This window comes from Capricornis sumatraensis, chromosome 19 (assembly GCF_032405125.1).
Source record: "Capricornis sumatraensis isolate serow.1 chromosome 19, serow.2, whole genome shotgun sequence".
In the NCBI taxonomy this organism is placed as follows: domain Eukaryota; kingdom Metazoa; phylum Chordata; class Mammalia; order Artiodactyla; family Bovidae; genus Capricornis; species Capricornis sumatraensis.
The window spans coordinates 32554659-32572898 of NC_091087.1; the positions used below are offsets into that span (position 1 = coordinate 32554659).

Here is an 18240-nt window from a genome sequence, read left to right on the forward strand (position 1 = left end):
GTCCCTGATACAATAGAAAACTGCAACAGTCCCCCTCATCAGACTATGCTGTTGTTGTTATTCAGTAGCTTAGTTGTGTTTGACTCTTTGAAACCCCATGGATTGTAGCACACCAGGCTCCTCTTGTCTTCGACTCTTCCCCAGAGTTTGCTCGAATTTATGCTCTTTGACATCAGACTATGAGTTCCCCCAGGAAGCAGGAGTGGGTGCCCTGACCACTCCAGACCTCTGGTCCGAGTGCAGAGCCTGAGAAGGACCAAGTGTTCATCAAAACACTCCTTGAATGAATAAATGAAACCCATCAAAATTCCACCGTTCACCCTGAGATAGAATAGATTTATTAGCAAGAGGTAATCAGGAAACATATATTTTTACAAAAATGGAAATTGTTTTCCAAACAAGCTGTAAGTTGAAATATTATAGGACTTGAAATAGAATTCTCATACCACTAGGTATTGCTTACAGCAAAAGTTGTCTGTTTGTCGGAGTGGAGCATGCCTGCCACTTCAGAGTTGACCTGTGTTTTCTATACTGTACAATTTAAAAAATAGATGGTAGTATTCACAGAATAAGCACTACAGTACTATATTCCTGCTAGAAGGCATTTAGACAGGACTACAGTATATGCAATAAAAACACTTGGTTATTGAGTTTCTAACTCTACAGTGTGGTACTATTTTTCACAAGGCATACAGACTGGGAGCATCTCAACGTAAGCTTTGTAGTGACCATTAGGCGGCTCAGAGGAAAAGTGACATTTTTCATGTGTTCTCGACTTGCAGTGGATGCTGGCCGCCTTTGGCAAAGTTGACATGACTTGGTGTTGTGATTCTGTTTTCCTCAGGAAGTTCTGGGGCCTTGTCCAGGGTTACAGAGACCTATGGTCATGCCCCTGGTGCTATTTCCAGAGCCGGGAGCGGCATGGCACCGAGGCGGCGGCCTCGAGGGCTGTCGCGGGGCGTGGTTCTCAGCGAACAGGACCCTCTTCCCTCCGGGTCACTGGGAGGTGCGGAGTTTGGAGACCTGCGATTTGGGCTGGAAAAGCTGCTCTGGAAATCGGCGTCACCATCAGCAGGAAGATTTGTCGATGACCAGACTCTGGGGTATGGTTCCCCCTCCCGCCTCCCCCCACCCCCACCCCCCACCCAGTTATCACAACTACATGGAACATGCCGGAGGATGTTGCCTGGCCAACTCAGCCCAGGGGCCTGGGCTGGGGACGGACAGAAGCAGGACAGGTGCCTAAGAGTCGTGTATGCGCGGGGTCTGTTTTCCCTTCGGAGAAGAGTAAGGGGCCGGGAAGGACAGACTGAGAGGATGGTTGATGAAAAGAACCAGGCACTGCAGGAGACGAGGGGTGGGGTGGGCAGACCAAGTATTAAACGGTGCAGAAATTCATATTCTGGTTCTATGGGGATCTAAGAACAAGAACGGATTTGTATTCTTGGAGAAGCACATACTAAAGAAGAAAACCCAGAGAAACCAAACGACTATGTACAGTATCATATAGCACGTGTCCATGGGAGCGGCTGGATCTGGGCTGGGTACCGGATTCAGGTGGGGAGTTTTGGTTCTATTCGGAGAGACGACTCGTAGAGGCTTTCTTCATCCATTACAAAAGATTGGTCCAGTAAATACTGGGTTACCTGAGAAAAGGAAAAGAGAAGAAGGAATGCAAGGTGATGCAATCTCCATAATATACTAGGTGGTCACTGAGTGTCTCCCAGGAATCAGGCAGCATCATGGGGAGAGGGGCATCAGGCTTGCACATGAGGCAGAGATGCATTAAAAACAATGTGTCTCTTTTTTAATGTTTATGATTTTGCTTCTTTATTATTATTATGTTTTGGCTGCACTGCAAAACATGTGGGATCTTAATTCGTCAACCAGGATTGAACCCGTGTCCCCTGCTTGGAAGGCGGACTCTTAACCACTGGACCACCATTGAAGTCCCTGTTGTGTCTTAATACTATTTTTTAGTATTGTCTTAATTTTTTGTCTTCACAGTAATAGAAAATCACATATGGTCAAAATTACTCTTGACCACCATTCCTATGTGTTGGAAGACATATTTTAGGCTCATATAAAAAAATCGTCTATATCTATGGGACTTGACTGGTGGTCCAGTGGCTAAGACTTCACACCCCCAGTGCAAGGGGCCAGGGTTCCATCCCTGCTGGGGAACTAGATCCCTACATGCTGCAACTCAGAGTCCAGGTGCTGCTGGTGCAACGAAGACCTGGTGCAGCCAAATAAATAGATATTTCAAAATATAATCATCTCTATCTATGGGCTTCCCTGGTGGCTCAGCTGGTAAAGAATCCGCCTGCAATGTGGGAGACCTGGGAAGATCCCCTGGAGAAGGGAACGGCTATCCAGTCCTATATTCTGGCCTGGAGAATTCCATGGACTTACACGCTCTCAGAGTTGGACATGAAGGAGCAACTTTCACATTCACATCTGTATCTATATATCTAAAATGTCAATTGTAGCATCTAGGCTGTGCATGTAGGGGTGTTCACAGTTCCTTCGTGCGTGTGTGCTCAGTTGCTTCAGTTGTGTCTGACTCTTTGTGACCCTATGGACTGTAGTCCACCAGGCTCCTCTGTCCGTGGGATTCTGTAGGCAAGAATACTGGAATGGGTTACCATTTCCTACTCCAGAGACAGTTCTTTCAGTGTTTCCATATGTTGAAAAAATGTTCTTAAACATCGGGATTGTGTAGCATGAGAGAGAATCCCCCAGGAGCCGACCGTGGAAGCTGAGGCTGTGTAAGAAAGGAGGCTCCCTGTTCTTCCCCTCATGAGGCTCACTCCAGGGCAAAATCTCAGAGTGGAAAATCAGGAAGAGTCACCACATGGATTAAACTGTTTTCCTTCCTCCATGTGCCCCACTTCACCCAGCTCCCGAGTGCTTTGCTGGACTCCTGTGTGTTAAGTGTACGATGAGAGATCAAAGCCCACATCTCACAGTCAGACCCCCACCCTTCATAAAGAATCTCTCCAAGGCTCAGTGGTGGCTCAGATGGTAAAGAATCTGTCTGCAATATGGGAGATCTGGGTTCCATCCCTGGGTCAGAAAGATCCCCTGGAGAAGAGAATGGCAACCCCCTCCAGTATTCTTGCCTGGAGAATTCCATGGACAGAGTAGCCTGGCAGGCTACAGTCCATGGGGTCACAAAGAGTCGGACAGGACTGAACAACTAAACACTTTCATGTTTCCAAGGTTCAGTGACTTGTCAGTTGTTTGGAGCTGAAGGTTCATGTTTTTCCATAGACACTTAGATCAGGAGGAAGAAAACAATTACATTTCTTAGTATGTAATTGGGAACCTTCTGATAGCTGCTGGAGAAAAATCAAGTCCTGTGAGCTTCTTTGCTAGTTGACCCTCTGCTACTGTGAGAGACAGATCTGGCTGTCTAGGATGCTGACCATTAGTCACCGATGAAAAGGTTACTGTGTCTGAATAATGGCTCTCAATCAGCACCTCCACGAAGATGACCTCAGATTTCACGTCTAGACGAACTCTGATAAAGACGCGGCAATCTTACAGCTATGGGAAGTAGACCAGACTTTTATTTTTTTCTGTCTTTTAAAAAATTACTTATTTTTATTTCTTAGCCATGCCATGTAGCATGTGGGATCTTAGTAGCCCAACCAGGGATTGAACCCATGCCTCCTGAAGTAGAAGGGCAGAGTCTTAACCACTGGACCACCAGGGAAGTCCCAGGTCCAGACTTTTATAGGGGAAGCCTGGTGGGCTGCTGTCTATGGGGTCGCACAGAGTCAGACACGACTGAAGTGACTTAGCAGCAGCAGCAGTAGCTTCATACGAACAGTTCTTTGTAGAGCACAAAATCTCAACCCTCCAAACATTCTGGAAATCAGCAGACTGGTCAGTTTTCTCCATCATGAGCATTTGTTTCCCTGAGTGTTGCTTCTGTTGAGACTGGAAGCAAACACCATCACTGCAAAGCTGTTAACAGAAGGAGCCTGAAGGGCATGCTTAGTATCCTTAAGTCTCTTCAGTTGTGTCCCATTCTTTGCGACCCATGGATTGTAGCCCGTCAGGCTCTTCTGTCCATGGGATTTCCCAGGCAAGAATACTGGAGTGGGCTGTCATTTCCTTCTCCAAGTCTAAAGGGCAGTAACATTTATTTGTGTTGCACCTTGGAGCTCAAGGGCAAGTTTAAGAAGGGAGCAGAGGCCTAATACAGTGCCTGGTACCTGGTATGTGCTCAATAAGCACTTGCCAAATGAAAGAATGAGTGAATGACAAGGAAAAAGCGGCACACTTGATTAAGGTTTCTCTTCTCCCTGCGGTAATCAGCTAAAGACAGAGTGAGTTCATGGAACCTGGCAGGAGACAGGGCAAGTCTATCATAAAGGAGTGCATGCATGTTCAGTCGTGTCCGACTCTTTGTGACCTCATGGACTGCAGCCCACCAGACTCCTCTGTCCATGGGATTTTCCAGGCAAGAAAACTGGATTGGGTTCCTCCTCCAGGGGATCTTCCCAACCCAGGGATTGAACCCAAATCTCTTACGTCTCCTGCATTGGGGGGCAGATTCTTTACCACTGAGCCATGTGGGAAGCCTCAAAGAAATATGTGCTTGTGTATGGTCTGCTAACAGAGTGAAAAAAAAAAGTTTTGCTGTGCTTGCAAACACACGCAAAGAATGAGTGATGCAATTGGCATTGGGAGGGGAACTTACTTGGAGGCTGGGGGAATTTTTGCTGGGTGCCCTTTCTAGTTGTGAATTTTGAAACTTGTGAGCATATCGAAAAGATGTGATAAACATGGCCTCTCTTGCCTCAGAGGAGACCAAGCATGATTCTAAGTCATCCTGTGGCAGGTAAAGATCAGACAGGAGCGATGGGATGACCACAAGCTCTGTCTGAAGGAGGGGGAACTCGTGGTGGGTCAGGGGACAGGACACAGGGAGGAGGGCTTCCTGGAAGAGTGGGGCCCAGGGAATTCAAGGCAGAAAATGTTTGGGTTTGGAGGGGAGGGGAAGAGGCAGGAAGAGGTGGGGGGGCCGCCACAGCACTCGTGAGAAATCAGAAGTGACTGCAAATGCTACCAGCTCACCTTTGCTTGGTGCTCGATCTTGTAGGCAGTTTGTTGAAACTGGCGGATCTCTCGGATGATATGGGATATCTGTGGGAAGGAAGGAGAGTTTTAAATATTTATTTTAACCTATATTTATTATTTATTTGGCTGAGACATGTCTCAGTTGCCACATGTGGGATCTAGTTCCCTGACCAGGAATCAAACCTATGTCTCTTGCATTGGGAGCATGGAGTCTTAGCCACTGGGCCACCAGAGAAGTCCCTGGAAGGCGAGTTTTAGAAACAATTTGCTCTTAGTATCACCCCTGGACCCCCTCCCCCTGCAGAACAGAAGGGACAGCAATAGCCATCAACTCAGCCTGTTAATTTACCTCCTGGTAGATGCTACTGAAGCATCATGATGTTCCTTATTGCAGCAACCTGCTTCAAAGGCTGATCCTTGGTAAGAATCGATAAATCTATAGGTTATAAGGAGCAACACAGACTATCTGTCCTTCTCTGACTTATTTCACCAAGCTCAATATCCTCAAGGTCCATCCACGTTCCTGCAAATGGTGGAACCTCACTCAATTTATTTATTTATTGAAGTATAGGTGATGCACATTATTATATGTTACAGGTGCACAATACAGTGATTTACAATTTTTAAAGGTTATACTCCATTTGTAGTTATTATGAAATACTTGTTACATTCCCTGTATTGTACAATATATCCTTATAGCTTATTTTATACATAACATTTTGTACCTCTTAGCACTTCATTCTTTTTTAGGGCTGAATAATATTTCAGTGTGTGTGTGTGCATGTGTATATATACATATACACACCACATCTTCTTTTGGAGAAGGAAATGGCAACCCACTCCAGAATTCTTGAAAATTCTATGGACAGAGGAGCCTGGTGGGCTATATAGTCCATGGGGTCACAAGAGGCAGAAACGACTTAGTGATTAAACCACCACCACCACATCTTCTTTATCCATTCATATATTAAAAAATCTATAAAAAACACTGAATCATTATGTCATATACATGAAACTATCACAGTATTGTAAATCCCTATACTTCAGTAAAAAGATGCATATTCTGAAATGTAAAACATATATTCAGTCAGATTACACTAAAGATGATGAAAATTATTTTAAAGACTCACAGGTAATATAGTAAGAGAAAATTACCAATCATTTTCTTTGAGTAGTGAAAATAAATGAGTGATTTTGTCGCTAAAAAAAAAAAATCCTGATGACCCTGATGCTCGGAAAGATTGAGGGCAGGAAGAGATGGGGGTGGCAGAGGATGAGATGGTTAGATAGCAGCACTGTCTCAATGGACTTGAGTTTGAGTGAACTCCAGGAGATGGTGAAGGACAGGGAAGCCTGGTGTGCTGCAGTCCATGGGGTCAGAAAGAGTCAGACACGACTTATGGACTGAAAAACAACAAAAATTACAGTATGTGACTGAGAGAGAAAGACATCACTTGATCAGTGGTGCCAGCTTATCCAACATCCTAAAACAGTCCCCTCAACTCCAGCAACAGCTAAAGGCCACTTTCCACGTGCCCACGGTGTGCAAGACCACACAAAGTCTCCCCGTCCTGCCACTAGGGCAGTGCTGCCAACTTGCCCTTGACAGAGAAATCTTACCAATTAAACAAAACCTTAGGAGGAAGCCCATGACACAGAACCAATACAAATGGAGGCTCCCTGGCTGGAGGCAACAGGGGAGAAGGATGGGTATAAACACGGCTCCCTGCTGGAAGGGGGTCTTCATCTCCCCTCCCAGGTCCTAGATTTCTCTGGGGAAATTGGAAATCTACTTGCTTAGAAATGATTCGGCTGTGGCCACATAAAGCAAGGGCTTATCTAGGACTTCCCTCATGGTCTCAGTGGTTAAGAATCCGCCTGTCCATGCAGGGGACACAGGTTTGATCCCTGGTCCGGAAAGATCCCACATGCCTTGGGGCAAGTATGCCCATGCACCACAACTACTGAGCCTGTGCTTAGAGCCTGTGAGCTGCGACTGCTGAAGCCCGTGTGCCTGAGAACCTGTGCTCTGCAATGAGAGAAGCCGCTGCAATGGCACCGCAACTAGAGAAAACCCATGTGTAGCAATGAAGACCCAACACAGTCAAAAATAAAGAAAATAAAGGTTAAAAAAAAAAAAAAAGCAAGTGCTTATCTGAACAACACTGGATGGGCTTGGAATAAAGATACACCTTTTGGAGTCAGACAGAGCTCCAGACCCGGTTCTGCCCTTTACTTAGGGGTGATTTTGGGCTGGTCCTGGATCTCTCCCAGCCTCAGCTTGCTCCCCTGTAAGGTGGACAACCCCACTCCTCAGCCTGTAGGCGTTAGAGCAGGGAATGGAGGTATAGCTGGCTCAGGGCAGGCCAATGCTAATCGCCGCTTAAGGGGGTGACTGTTCTTACAGGCGGAGCTGGGCTCAGGCTCCCCCCAGTCGGCCAGGCCTGGAGGCAGAGCTCTGGTGGGCCCGGGCTCGGGTTTTGATGTCCCCCTGCCCCTGTCCCCTCTGTTGCGGGGAACTCACCATTCTCATCTTGGAGAAGTTGACCAGGCCGTCCTCCGTGTAGTTGGGCGTACCCTCTTCGATGAAGGCCAGGTCAGTGAGGTACATTCCCAGGTAAGGGACACAGGGCGGGTCACAACTTTGAAGCAAACGGCATTGACAGAGGTTTTTCACTTAAAACGCTGGCGCCTCTCCCAAGAACAGACACACCCCTTGGGTTGCTCGCTTTGCTGAACGGGAAGGGGTTTCTATTTGCCAAGAGTTAACAGTAGCACTTGGGCCTGAATTGCCAGCTGGGCGAGAGGGTCAGTCCTCTGGATGGTGGAGGTGACATGGTGCCAGCTGGGGCTTCTCAGTGGACCGTCCCCTCCCACCCCAAGCCGGAAGGTCCCCTTCTACCTGGCTGCTCCCCCTCCCAGAGTCCTGGGCCTTGGCCGCCAGCCCCCACCAGGCTCTCCTTTCCTTTCCGTCTCTCCCCTGAAACCTTCCTTCGCAACCTCATCCCAGAATCATGTCCTGAGGGTGCCTTGTAGTGCCACCCCCATTCCCGCCAGTCACCCCCAGACACTCTCCCGGAGATGTCTCTGCCTATGTTTCTTGCCCCACTGGGACCTCTGCCCACCCAGGCACTGAGCTACCAGTACAGAAAGCCCTGTTCTCTGAGACCACCATCCTGGATGTGGTCTGGGCGGGGGTTGGTAGCCTTTGTTGGGGATGGGCCAGGCCTCTCTGATCGGTGGCTCTGAAGCAGGGGTTCCAGTCACTGGTCCTTCACACCCCGTCTGGTGCCTCTTATGGGGTGCTGGGTCTGGGGATGATGCTGTGATGGCTCTGGTGGTCACTCTGCCCTGGAAGAGCTCCTTACAGCTCCCTCGAGGGACTCCCCACAAAGTGCTCTACAGACTCCTCTCAGCTCAGCACACAGCCGCAGCGATCCTCCTTTCTAGCCCATCTCACCTCTGTCTCCTGGTGGCAACTCTGCCTCTCCAGAGGGGATCAAGACAGGGAGGATGGTAGAGCAAGGATAGAAACCTGGTCTCAGTCCCCTGTTTGCTTGCTGTGTGACCCTGAGCCATATCTTTCCCTCTGGTCCTCAGGCTCCCCTTGTACAACAGAGCTCATGTTAGCTGAGAAAATTCTAGGTGATTTGAGAGTTGATTTTAGGTGATGCTCGGACACTGTTTAAATAAATTGATTCATATGATGATAAACATTTGATTTTCACGCCCACCACCCAGCATCATGAGTGTCAGCATCATGGTTTTGACACTTCCTAACACTTGCCATTTTCCTCACTCTTTTTTTCTTTTTTGAACAAATAGTAACAGGACTCACTAAGGATCAGAGCCTTGGCATACATCAGGATCTGGTAAGAATTTAATAACATTGTTCTGTTTTCACTGTATTTATTTTTTATGGTAACCATATATACTTATGGCAAATATGCTGGTTTCCCACTTGCTGTTATGATAGTTTTTCTTCTTTAAATAAAGAAAATAAATTTAAATACTTATTTCTGGGAAATAGTTAATTTAAAGGAGACTATTAAGTACATGCAAATACAGCTGACACATGGGTATGACAAAGTCTTAAAGGAGGTGGATTTTTGGAGTTTGAGAAATAGTGGAGAGGAGAAATATTATTTGAACTGTCAGTCTTGACTCTTTCATGGATGTTAAAATCAATTTGGAGAGCGTTGATCAGATTTTTTTAAAAAAGTTTTAAAAAAGAGAGAATAGGGAAATATCTGAGTTCACTGCATGGTCTAAAATTGCTTTGAGACATTTTTGTCCCTGTTAGGCATATATGCGTTTGTATACAGGGTAACACTGTCAAATATAATTTTATTTTTACTGCAGGTTTTGAAAAATTGGGGTGGGGGGAAGCAAGAATCATGTTGCCACTGGCAGACCTCTCTGAGTCCTTCCAGCCATTAATAGGTCATGATTGTTATCAGGTGGGCCAGAAAGTTTGTTCCGATTTTTAACATCTTATGGAAAAACCAGAATCATCTTTTTGGCCAGCCCAATACATGCCTGGTTTTCCATCAAACTCCAAATCTGAAGCACAGGCTGGTGGATCTGATGGAGAAAAGAGTTCAAAGGTCTTAGAAGACACTCTGGGGCTGGAGGGCTGACTGGTGGGTTCTGGGGGTGCCCCACTCCTCCTGCCCATGGCGGGCACCAGGCAGCCTGGAGAGCTTGGAGGACCTCTTATCTTGGACAGAGGCAGAGGGAAGGCTGAGTGACTGCTCGCTGACTGTGAAAGACTGAAGGAAGCAGGATGTTTCTGAATGCCTCATGGGGTGCTGACCACCCAGACCAGTGAAAAAATATCTGGGGTCCTCGGGCCACTCGGTGATTTCCCTGAATGATTTACTGGGGGTTATGATCCAGGTGTGGAAAGATGATGGGTGGGCAATTTAGTCACTTGCATGTGGCACCACCAGTCCCGGACTCTATTCTTGTTCATCACCTACATAGTGAGGGGCTTTAGGGAACAGCACACTTCATTCAGTCGTGTACACACACCCCAGAGTCCAGAGCCATGTGGGAAATATATGGTGTTTTCAGAGTGGCTAGAGTAAGGGGCGGTGGGGGCAGAGAAGGCTGGAGGAGGGCCCCCGAAGGGCAGTACTGTGTGGACACAGACTGTGCTGAGCATCTGAGTGTACAGGGAAGTGCAGCTGGGGCTTTGTGTGGGCAAAACACCCGATGTGTGGCTAGCTCTGAACTCTCCACGTGGGCATCTGGCCTGTTGGGTGGGGTTCAGCCTTGCCTTGCATCAGGGCCTGGCCAACAGGGCTGTTATGGACGGAGGCAGAGGCCTCGCATGCCTGTACCTGACGTTCTAGGGAGCAGAAAGAAAGTGCCCACCCCCTAGTCTAAAAGCTGCTTCTGGTTTCCCAGGCAGCACCTAAACATGCATGCCAACACCTGGTGACTCCTGGCACCTGGATCTTATCTATGAGCGTTTGGGGCCCCCAAGCCTGATGTTTCTGCCACGAAATTCCTGATGATGTCAAAGGGGATGAAAGAAGTGAGCTGGCATCAGCGACTGAAAGTAAGATGCAGCTGCCTGATGGGGTTCTCCACCGAACCCCAGGAAAGGGATGGTGACAAGCAGGGGTCACCCGCTGCTTCGCCCCTCCAACCCCATCCCTGGCTGTGGGCTGGACTGCCCTCTCTTACAAGCTCTGGTCTGGGATCTCCTCTCTTTCTCAGGGAGGGGATGAGGGCCACCAGGAGCTGGGCTAGAATCCCAGGGGTCAGCACCAACAGTTCTGGTATGTGGTGCAGGGAAATCAGGTCCTCAGATTTGGGGGAAATTTTTTTTTTTTGGTAATGGATTGGGAGTGGGGTGGAGCTCAGAATCCAACGTTGGTTTTTGCCACGTGGATTCTACCTGCTCTGTAGTTTCATGAGCAAGAGACTAGGCTTTGCTCTGTGGCCACAGGCTGAAAATAAAGATGCAAACAGATATTTGCTCTTGTTGGAGCCCCTGAAACTCCAGGACTGTGGATCCATCATATCCACGTACATAGATGGATGTCCACACCATAGGAGGTCGTATGAGGTGGCCTGATGCTCGGCCAGCAGACGTCCCCCAGAGCTGTTCCCATCCTCCACTTAGGGGAACAGAGGGGAAGGGCTGTGACAGGAGCAGTGAGAGCCTGGCTCCTGCATGCCCTCCACTGGCATCCTATTCAAACTAAAGACAGACAAGCATCTGCTGGGTTAAGATTACACAGATGGGCAAAGCTGGAACTGGCCCCTCAAGAGCTTGTGACCAAATTTTACAGCAAAATGTTGTTGAGTGGAGCTGTGGGCAGCTTCTGGTCACTCAGTAGATGATAGGAGGGGACAGTCTTGTGGGTTTCACCAGGGTGTGGTTTGAGGAAGGAGAAGGGGGAGATCACATCCATGTGGGGGCATCAGGGCAGCGGACTGACGGGGTGCACACAGCAAGCCTTGTAGCTGGCCCAGGAGATATTTAAGAGTAGCTGGGGACAGGAGGTAGGATTTGGGGGTGCAGTCTTGGCTGGTAAAGCTAAAAGGCCATGTGCTGGCCTGGGTGCTGCACAAGGCTGCATATTATGATGATAGACTAAAAAGGACACCCGGGACATCAGAACAGGTCTGAGGACCCACGGACCCACACAGTGAGGCCCATCATGAGCTCCTTGTCTGGGCAACTCACCAACTGTGCCCACCTACCACTTCATGCCCTCTGACCTCTGCCCTGCGCCTGGTGACATGACCCCCAAGTCGTCACATACTGCTGCTTTATGCGTAAATCTTGGTGCTTCCAGAGTAAAGGGGGATAAACACATGTCCTAATCTGTCCTTCTCCTGCCTGGCCTGGCCTGCATCTCCATAAGGCAGGAACCTGGTTTGCATAAAGTTCTCAGCGGCCAGAACGCCTGAAGGCCACCTGTGCCCTGCATGGCTGGGTGAAGAGGCGTCTAGGAGAGGCACTTACACAAGCCCACGGGGAACCTGCAAGAGGGGAGACAGTCAGGATGGGGACGCAGACAGAATGGGGGCCACGGAGGCGGTGAGGCTGTGGCGGTGCTGGGCGAGGAAGCCATGTGAAGGAGGCGGATGGAGCAGCACCTGGGGGCGGACGGACGGACGGACGGACGGACGGACAGGTTGGTGAATGCGGGGGCAGCTCCCCACAAGCACAGTCCACGGGCCCACAAGCACAGTCCACGGGGGCTCGCAGAGCCCTGGCGGAGGAGACACGGCCGGACAGCACAGATGGGTAGAACATCTGTCTGAGGACACAAACAAAGTGAAGATGATGGTCAAGGTGATGGGACACAGAGCCAGCACGAACACCAGGGATGACAGGAGAGAAATGAGAAAGGTGGACGGGGCTGGCAGGGAGGGGGCGTGGGGTGCTGAAGTCACCAGAGGGGCTAGAGGTGCGAAGGGTTCCATCCTCAGGTGCTGGGGGCTTTAGTGGGCTGGTGTGGGCAGCGGTCATGGGGTCCATCTTGGAAAGGAGGGGAGGTGCTCCTGGGCTCCATTGGAGCCAGGGCCCTGGGGTCTCCCAGGCACTGGGAGGTCCAGCAAGTGGCCACCTAGGAACGGAGAGCAAGGGCGAGGGCCAGCCCAATAGGCCATGTGCTCGAGTGCCCGAGAGGAACACGGAGGCAGAGACTAGTGGAGGAACCCCAAGTGAGCATCTAACGAGAGTGACGGCAAACCCATGTTTCAGGTGAGTGTGCAGCCTCAGCATGTGACAAGGGGCTGAGTCACTGCTGCCCAAGGACAGCCGGCCTGGCCTCTCAGGCAAACCACAGGGCACTGGCTTGGGTCAAGGCCCGGCTCTATCACCATTTCCCCCAATCCTTTGGCCAGCCACTAGCCCCTCAGTGTCCTCGTTTGGAGAAACATCATGGGAGATTTTGTCTCACAATGTGGTTCTCAGTGGGGGCAATTATGCCTCCCTGAGGGTATCTGGCCATGTCTGGAGACCTTCCTGGTCCTCATAACTCGGTGGGGGTGGGGGGGACGGGGGCACTGGTCCCATGCGTAGAGGCCAGGGATGTTTGCATTCTTTCATGCACAGGACAGCCCTCACCACAAAAACTATCCTGGTCTAGGGACTTCCTTGGTGGTCAAGTGGTTAAGAATCCACGCTTCCACTGCAGGTGGTGTGGGTTTGATTCCTGGTCAGGAAACTAATATTCCACATGCCCCAAGACTGGGGGAAAAAAGTAAAAGAACCTGCCTGTCAATGCAGGAGATGGGGGTTTAGTACCTGGGTCGGGAAGATCCCCTGGAGAAGGAAACAGAAACCCAGTATTCTTGCCTGGGAAATCTCATGAACAGAGGAGACTAGTGGGCTACAGTCCACGGGGTCAAAAAGAGTCAGACATGCCTGAGCGACTTAAAAACAACAAAAGGACAAGAGGACCGAGGCTGAGAAGGTTCACCTCCTGGGCAGTGTTAACGGGGCCAGGGAAGTCACCAACTTTGCAAACTGTCAAGTGTCAATTACTGGTAAAATCGTATTTGTTTGATTCCAAGATGCCGTTATCTGTAAAATGCACTCTTGTTTTGATGACTAATTACCAAGTACAAAAAGAAAATGCAACCATATGAAATAAACGCATTGACTATGAGATGTAGCCTGACATCAGAAATAGTAAAATATAAAATAAAACGTGCATTTTGGAATCAAGGAATCCTGCACCTCTATAATTGCCATCACACCTACCACACTTCTCAAGACTATTCCTGGGTCTCTCTCTGGAAATGCCCCAACACCATGAATTTTCTTTGGGAGATGATGGAGGACAAAGCTGACCTGCCCTGGGGGTCTGGGGATGCGTAGGGATTGGTCTTGTGGGCAGACAGATGGACAGACAGACAGACAGGCCTCCTGCTCCGGCCACGTGAGGCACATGAAAGCCTCTGCAATGCAATTCTATGATTTAAAAAAGAATGGTGACAAAATGACACACAACTTACTTTTTCAGAGCTTCTCTCAGATTCTTAAATCTGCCCTCTGATGACACAAGCTTTTGGAGCTTGTCAATCAAAGCTTTAGTCTGGAAGGAATTAGAAGCATTTACTAGCACACAGCACAGGTCAAAGCCCACGGCTCTGGCCCACACTCCGGGGCCTTGTTCCATCTTGAAATGGGGCAGGTGGGTTCGGGGACTTCCTGGGTCTAGCAACTTGACCCTGAACTTGTGAGGAGGTGGACAAGGATCTTTGCTTTGTGTGCCCATGCTCATACATCTTTCAGAAACTGTGGGTGGGGCCAGGAGGGTCCAAACACTGGGGTCCTGAGACCTGGGCTGTTGGGAACGATGTGATGGGTAACTCCAGAGAGTTGGACCCAGAACAGGGCATCACTGATGTTTCACCATCATGACCTTTCTCATCACTGTACCCAAATGATGTGACCATCTCCTCACACCTTCACTTTTATATATCAGGGGCACCACCCAAATTTAATGGGCTTCCCAGGTGGCACTAGTGGTAAAGAACCTGCCTGCCAATGCAGGAGACATAAGAAACTTGGGTTCGGTTCCTGGGTAGGGAAGATCCCCTGGAGAAGGGCATGGCAACCCACTCCAGTATTCTTGCCTGGAGAATCCCATGGACAGAGGAGCCTGGTGGGCTACAGTCTATAGGGTTGCAGAGTCAGATGAGTGAAATGACTTAGTGCATGAATTTAAGAATCAAGAAAAAAAATGGTGAATAAACTTATCATCAAAGAAGAAAAGACCTTGATGGAAAAGAGTAAAGTCTGCAGCAGAGGGTCCTCTCTGCCAAACGACCAAGGCAGGCCCCACCCACACATTAGGTGGAGCCACTCAGGTGGCTGGTGTTTGTCTTAAGGGTCCAGGTGGGTGCTGCGGAGCGTGTCCTGGGTTGAGCCTGGCTTTGTGCTGCTTCCCCCCCGCACGACCTGGGGAAAGTCCCTCACTTCAGAGCTCCTCAGCACCCTCATTTATAAAATGATGAGATGAGTAGTGACTTCCTTTCCAGCACCAAGCCTCAAGATCCAGAACATGGTTGAGAAATCGGGCCAGAGACCTGCCATGCACCATAGGATTAATTTTTATATGAGAAACCTACCCACAGAAAACAACAAGCCAAGTCTTCATTCGGATGGAAGAAGAGATCAGTGTGTGCTCTTCAAGGAGAAAGAATGGCAAAACACAGTCCCTCCATGCTGGTCCCTCCATGTCAATTATAAATGTGGTCGCCTGGTTTGGACCAACCCTGCTCAAAGCAAAAATGTATTCTGGGTCTGATGAAAGAGCCACATGCTTCCTAGCATAGGAAGAAGCCCCACCAGGCCAAGGGTGGATGATTCTGCTTTCCAGATGGCTGCTCTCAGATGCCCAGGCCAACCTCCACCCCAGGCTCCCAGCTACCCTCCTCCACTTGGCCTCTTTCCAGAGCTGTGCCCTCACTTCCTCTTCTTTCCCCTCCACCTGCAGAGAAATGAGATGCTGCAGCTGAGGCCAGATGTGGGGACTGAGGGTCAGAGCCCTTGGTGGGCTCTGTTGCCTTCATACTCAATACATCCATAGGCAAGTTCACACTCAATGCACATCCAGAAAATGGAAGGGTGGGTCCAGATGTTCCTTAAGGGCAATGCTCATTCAGATAGTCTAGAATTGTGGGTGACACAGCAGTTACACACACACATAGCTCCAGGTGAGGCATCACCATGCTCATTTTCATTCTTTTTCAGTTGCTAAGCTGTGTCTGACTCTTTGCAACCCCATGGACTGCAGCATGCCAGGCTCCTGTGTCCTCCACTATCTCCTGGAGTTTCTCACGTCCATTGAGTCATTGATGCTACCTAATCATCTCATCCTCTGCTGCCCCCTTCTCCTGCCCTCAGTCTCTCCCAGCATCAGAGGCTTCTCCAATAAGTGAGCTCTTCACATCAGGTGGCCAAAGTATTGGAACTTCAGCTTCAGCATCAGTCCTCCCAATGAATATTCAGGGTTGATTTCCTTTAAGATTGACTGGTTTGATCTCTTTGCTGTCCAAGGGACTCTCAAGAGTCTTCTCCAGCACCACAATTTGAAAGCATCAGTTTTATGGTGCTCAGCCCTTTTTGGTGCTAGTGGTAAAGAACGCACCTGCCAAAGCAGGGGATGTAAGAGATGCAGGTTTGATCCCTGGGTTGGGAAGATGCCTTGGAGGAGGGCATGGCAACACACTCCAGAATTCTTGCCTGAAGAATTTCATGGACATAGGAGCCTGGTGGGCTACAGTCCACGGGTCTCAAAGAGTCGGACACAATTGAGCACTTACACACACTGGCTGGCCCTAGGTCTTGAATGACATCCTGGAGGCAGGCCAGATCACACACCTTGCCCTCTGACTGCCCTCAAGTTGCACTCTCCTAAGAGAATGGAAGACTTTAGGATGGTCTAGGCAATTCCCTCCCAGCTCTATGACAAGGGTGATGTAGAGAATAAAGCCAAAAAATTCCCAAACCCCCAGTGGGATGGGAAAACAAAACCTGGTCAGAGGGCCTCTGGAAAAGATGACATCATTCTGATGGAACAGGGAAGAAGAAGAAAGATGCTGACCTGAAATAGGTCACTCGGACTCTGCCCATAGCCATGTTTGACCCTTGACAGACTGAACAGCCTAAGTGACCCGCGGGTTCTACAGTAGCCTCGCTCAACCTCAGACTCCAAGAAATCACGAGGTCATGTGCCACATGTGGGCTGATGTGGCCTGCTGCCCTGAGCTCCTGCACTGCCAGCCCCTGCGCTTCCACTCGCAAGAGAGGCATCTTCTAGCTTTTGTCCTGAGCCCGGCATCCCTGTGTGCTAAGAAGCAAGTGGCCCAGTCTCACTGGGTGCGGTGCAGATGGTAGGGGTGCTCTGCTGTCCTGCTGTCATCTGGAGGTGGACTGACTGGTTGGCAGTGGAAAGGCAGCAGAGATGTCCCAGGATACCCTGAGTCTGGCTGTTTATCCAAAGAAGAGGGATTTATGGACCTGCTGCCTCCCTGGGGCATGGAATCATGAGCTGTCATTGGCATGAGAAGAGTAGTGAGGAGTGGGTGATGAACAGAACCAAGAGGGGACACAGCATGCCAGTTCAGAATGGCCCAGATGAAGCAGGCTCCTTGGAGACCCTGGGCCCCACACAGCTCAGCTGGCTATAAGACCAGACACTATATTACTGATGCCTTTGGAGGCATCCCCTGACCCCTGGTGGTCCCTGTCTAGCTTTCAGGGACATCCAGTGCACCCAGGAGGTGGCCCAAATGCCTCCTCTCAGGAGAGCTGTCTCCTCATGACCCCAGGGCATAGAGCTCTATTCCTGAGGAAGACTCTGCCTTATGGCTTTTCAGAATCAGGTTCTGAGTGAATAACTGTTAAGTTCATATATAAGATCAGCAACTGTCTAATGGTAACAGGGACAAGTTAACTCTCTGGGGGCCAGAAGGGCTGCAAAATCAAAGTCTGAGGAGAGGACTTGTAGGATCATCTGATTACCATGTTGGTAACCTGCAGGTTTGGACTGAGATCCCCCAAAAGGCACCACTCCTTTGTCCCAACTCAAGGAGAAGAGTGTTGGGAGCAACAATTACTGTCATATGTCCCACTCTGAGGTACTGGTGTCCCACAGGGTGCTGGTGCCACACTGTGGGCCTGATATCTGGTCTCAGGTGAAACAGGAGAAGAGGTCCTCTAGTTTACCTGAAGTGTTGGCCCTCACCCTGTCCTTCATCCACCTATGGATGGTGGCCCTCTGGTCTCCCTGCCCCAGCCCCAGCCCAGCCTAGCTTCCTGCTGGTACCTGCTTAGAGACTTTGAGCCACGTCTTTTTCAGCCGGAAGATTGCGCTCCGGTTCATGGACGAGGTGATCTCCAAAACAGCGTTGTAGTTGTGTAAGCATCGGCATATGTCGGCCACGGCCACCCACTTCTCGATGGTGCTCACCCTCGCATTGATGTCCTCGTTGCGGACGATTTCTGAAGCGATCAAGTTACTGATCTTTAAGTCCGTGCAATAGGACAAGAAAAAAAAGTAAAGGGAATAAGTACTGTAAAGATGATAAATCACCATTATCTGCAGATGAAATGATCATTTGAAAATTCCCAGAAGAATGAATTGGAAAACTGCTAGAATAACC

The 18240-nt window shown here is 49.4% G+C and overlaps 1 protein-coding gene across 1 annotated transcript in view; it reads right to left on the reverse strand.

Moving 5' to 3' along the window:
- Window positions 1–1553: 1553 nt before the first annotated feature.
- RASGRF1 (Ras protein specific guanine nucleotide releasing factor 1) overlaps window positions 1554–18240 on the reverse strand; it is a 101287-nt gene continuing 84600 nt past the window's right edge. The window contains exons 23-27 of the mRNA XM_068991320.1: window positions 17904–18101; window positions 14083–14162; window positions 7619–7736; window positions 5092–5160; window positions 1554–1646 (exon numbers count right to left, since the gene is read on the reverse strand). Coding sequence (XP_068847421.1) covers window positions 1554–1646; window positions 5092–5160; window positions 7619–7736; window positions 14083–14162; window positions 17904–18101 — 558 coding nt within the window. The remainder of the gene's footprint in view (window positions 1647–5091; window positions 5161–7618; window positions 7737–14082; window positions 14163–17903; window positions 18102–18240) is intronic.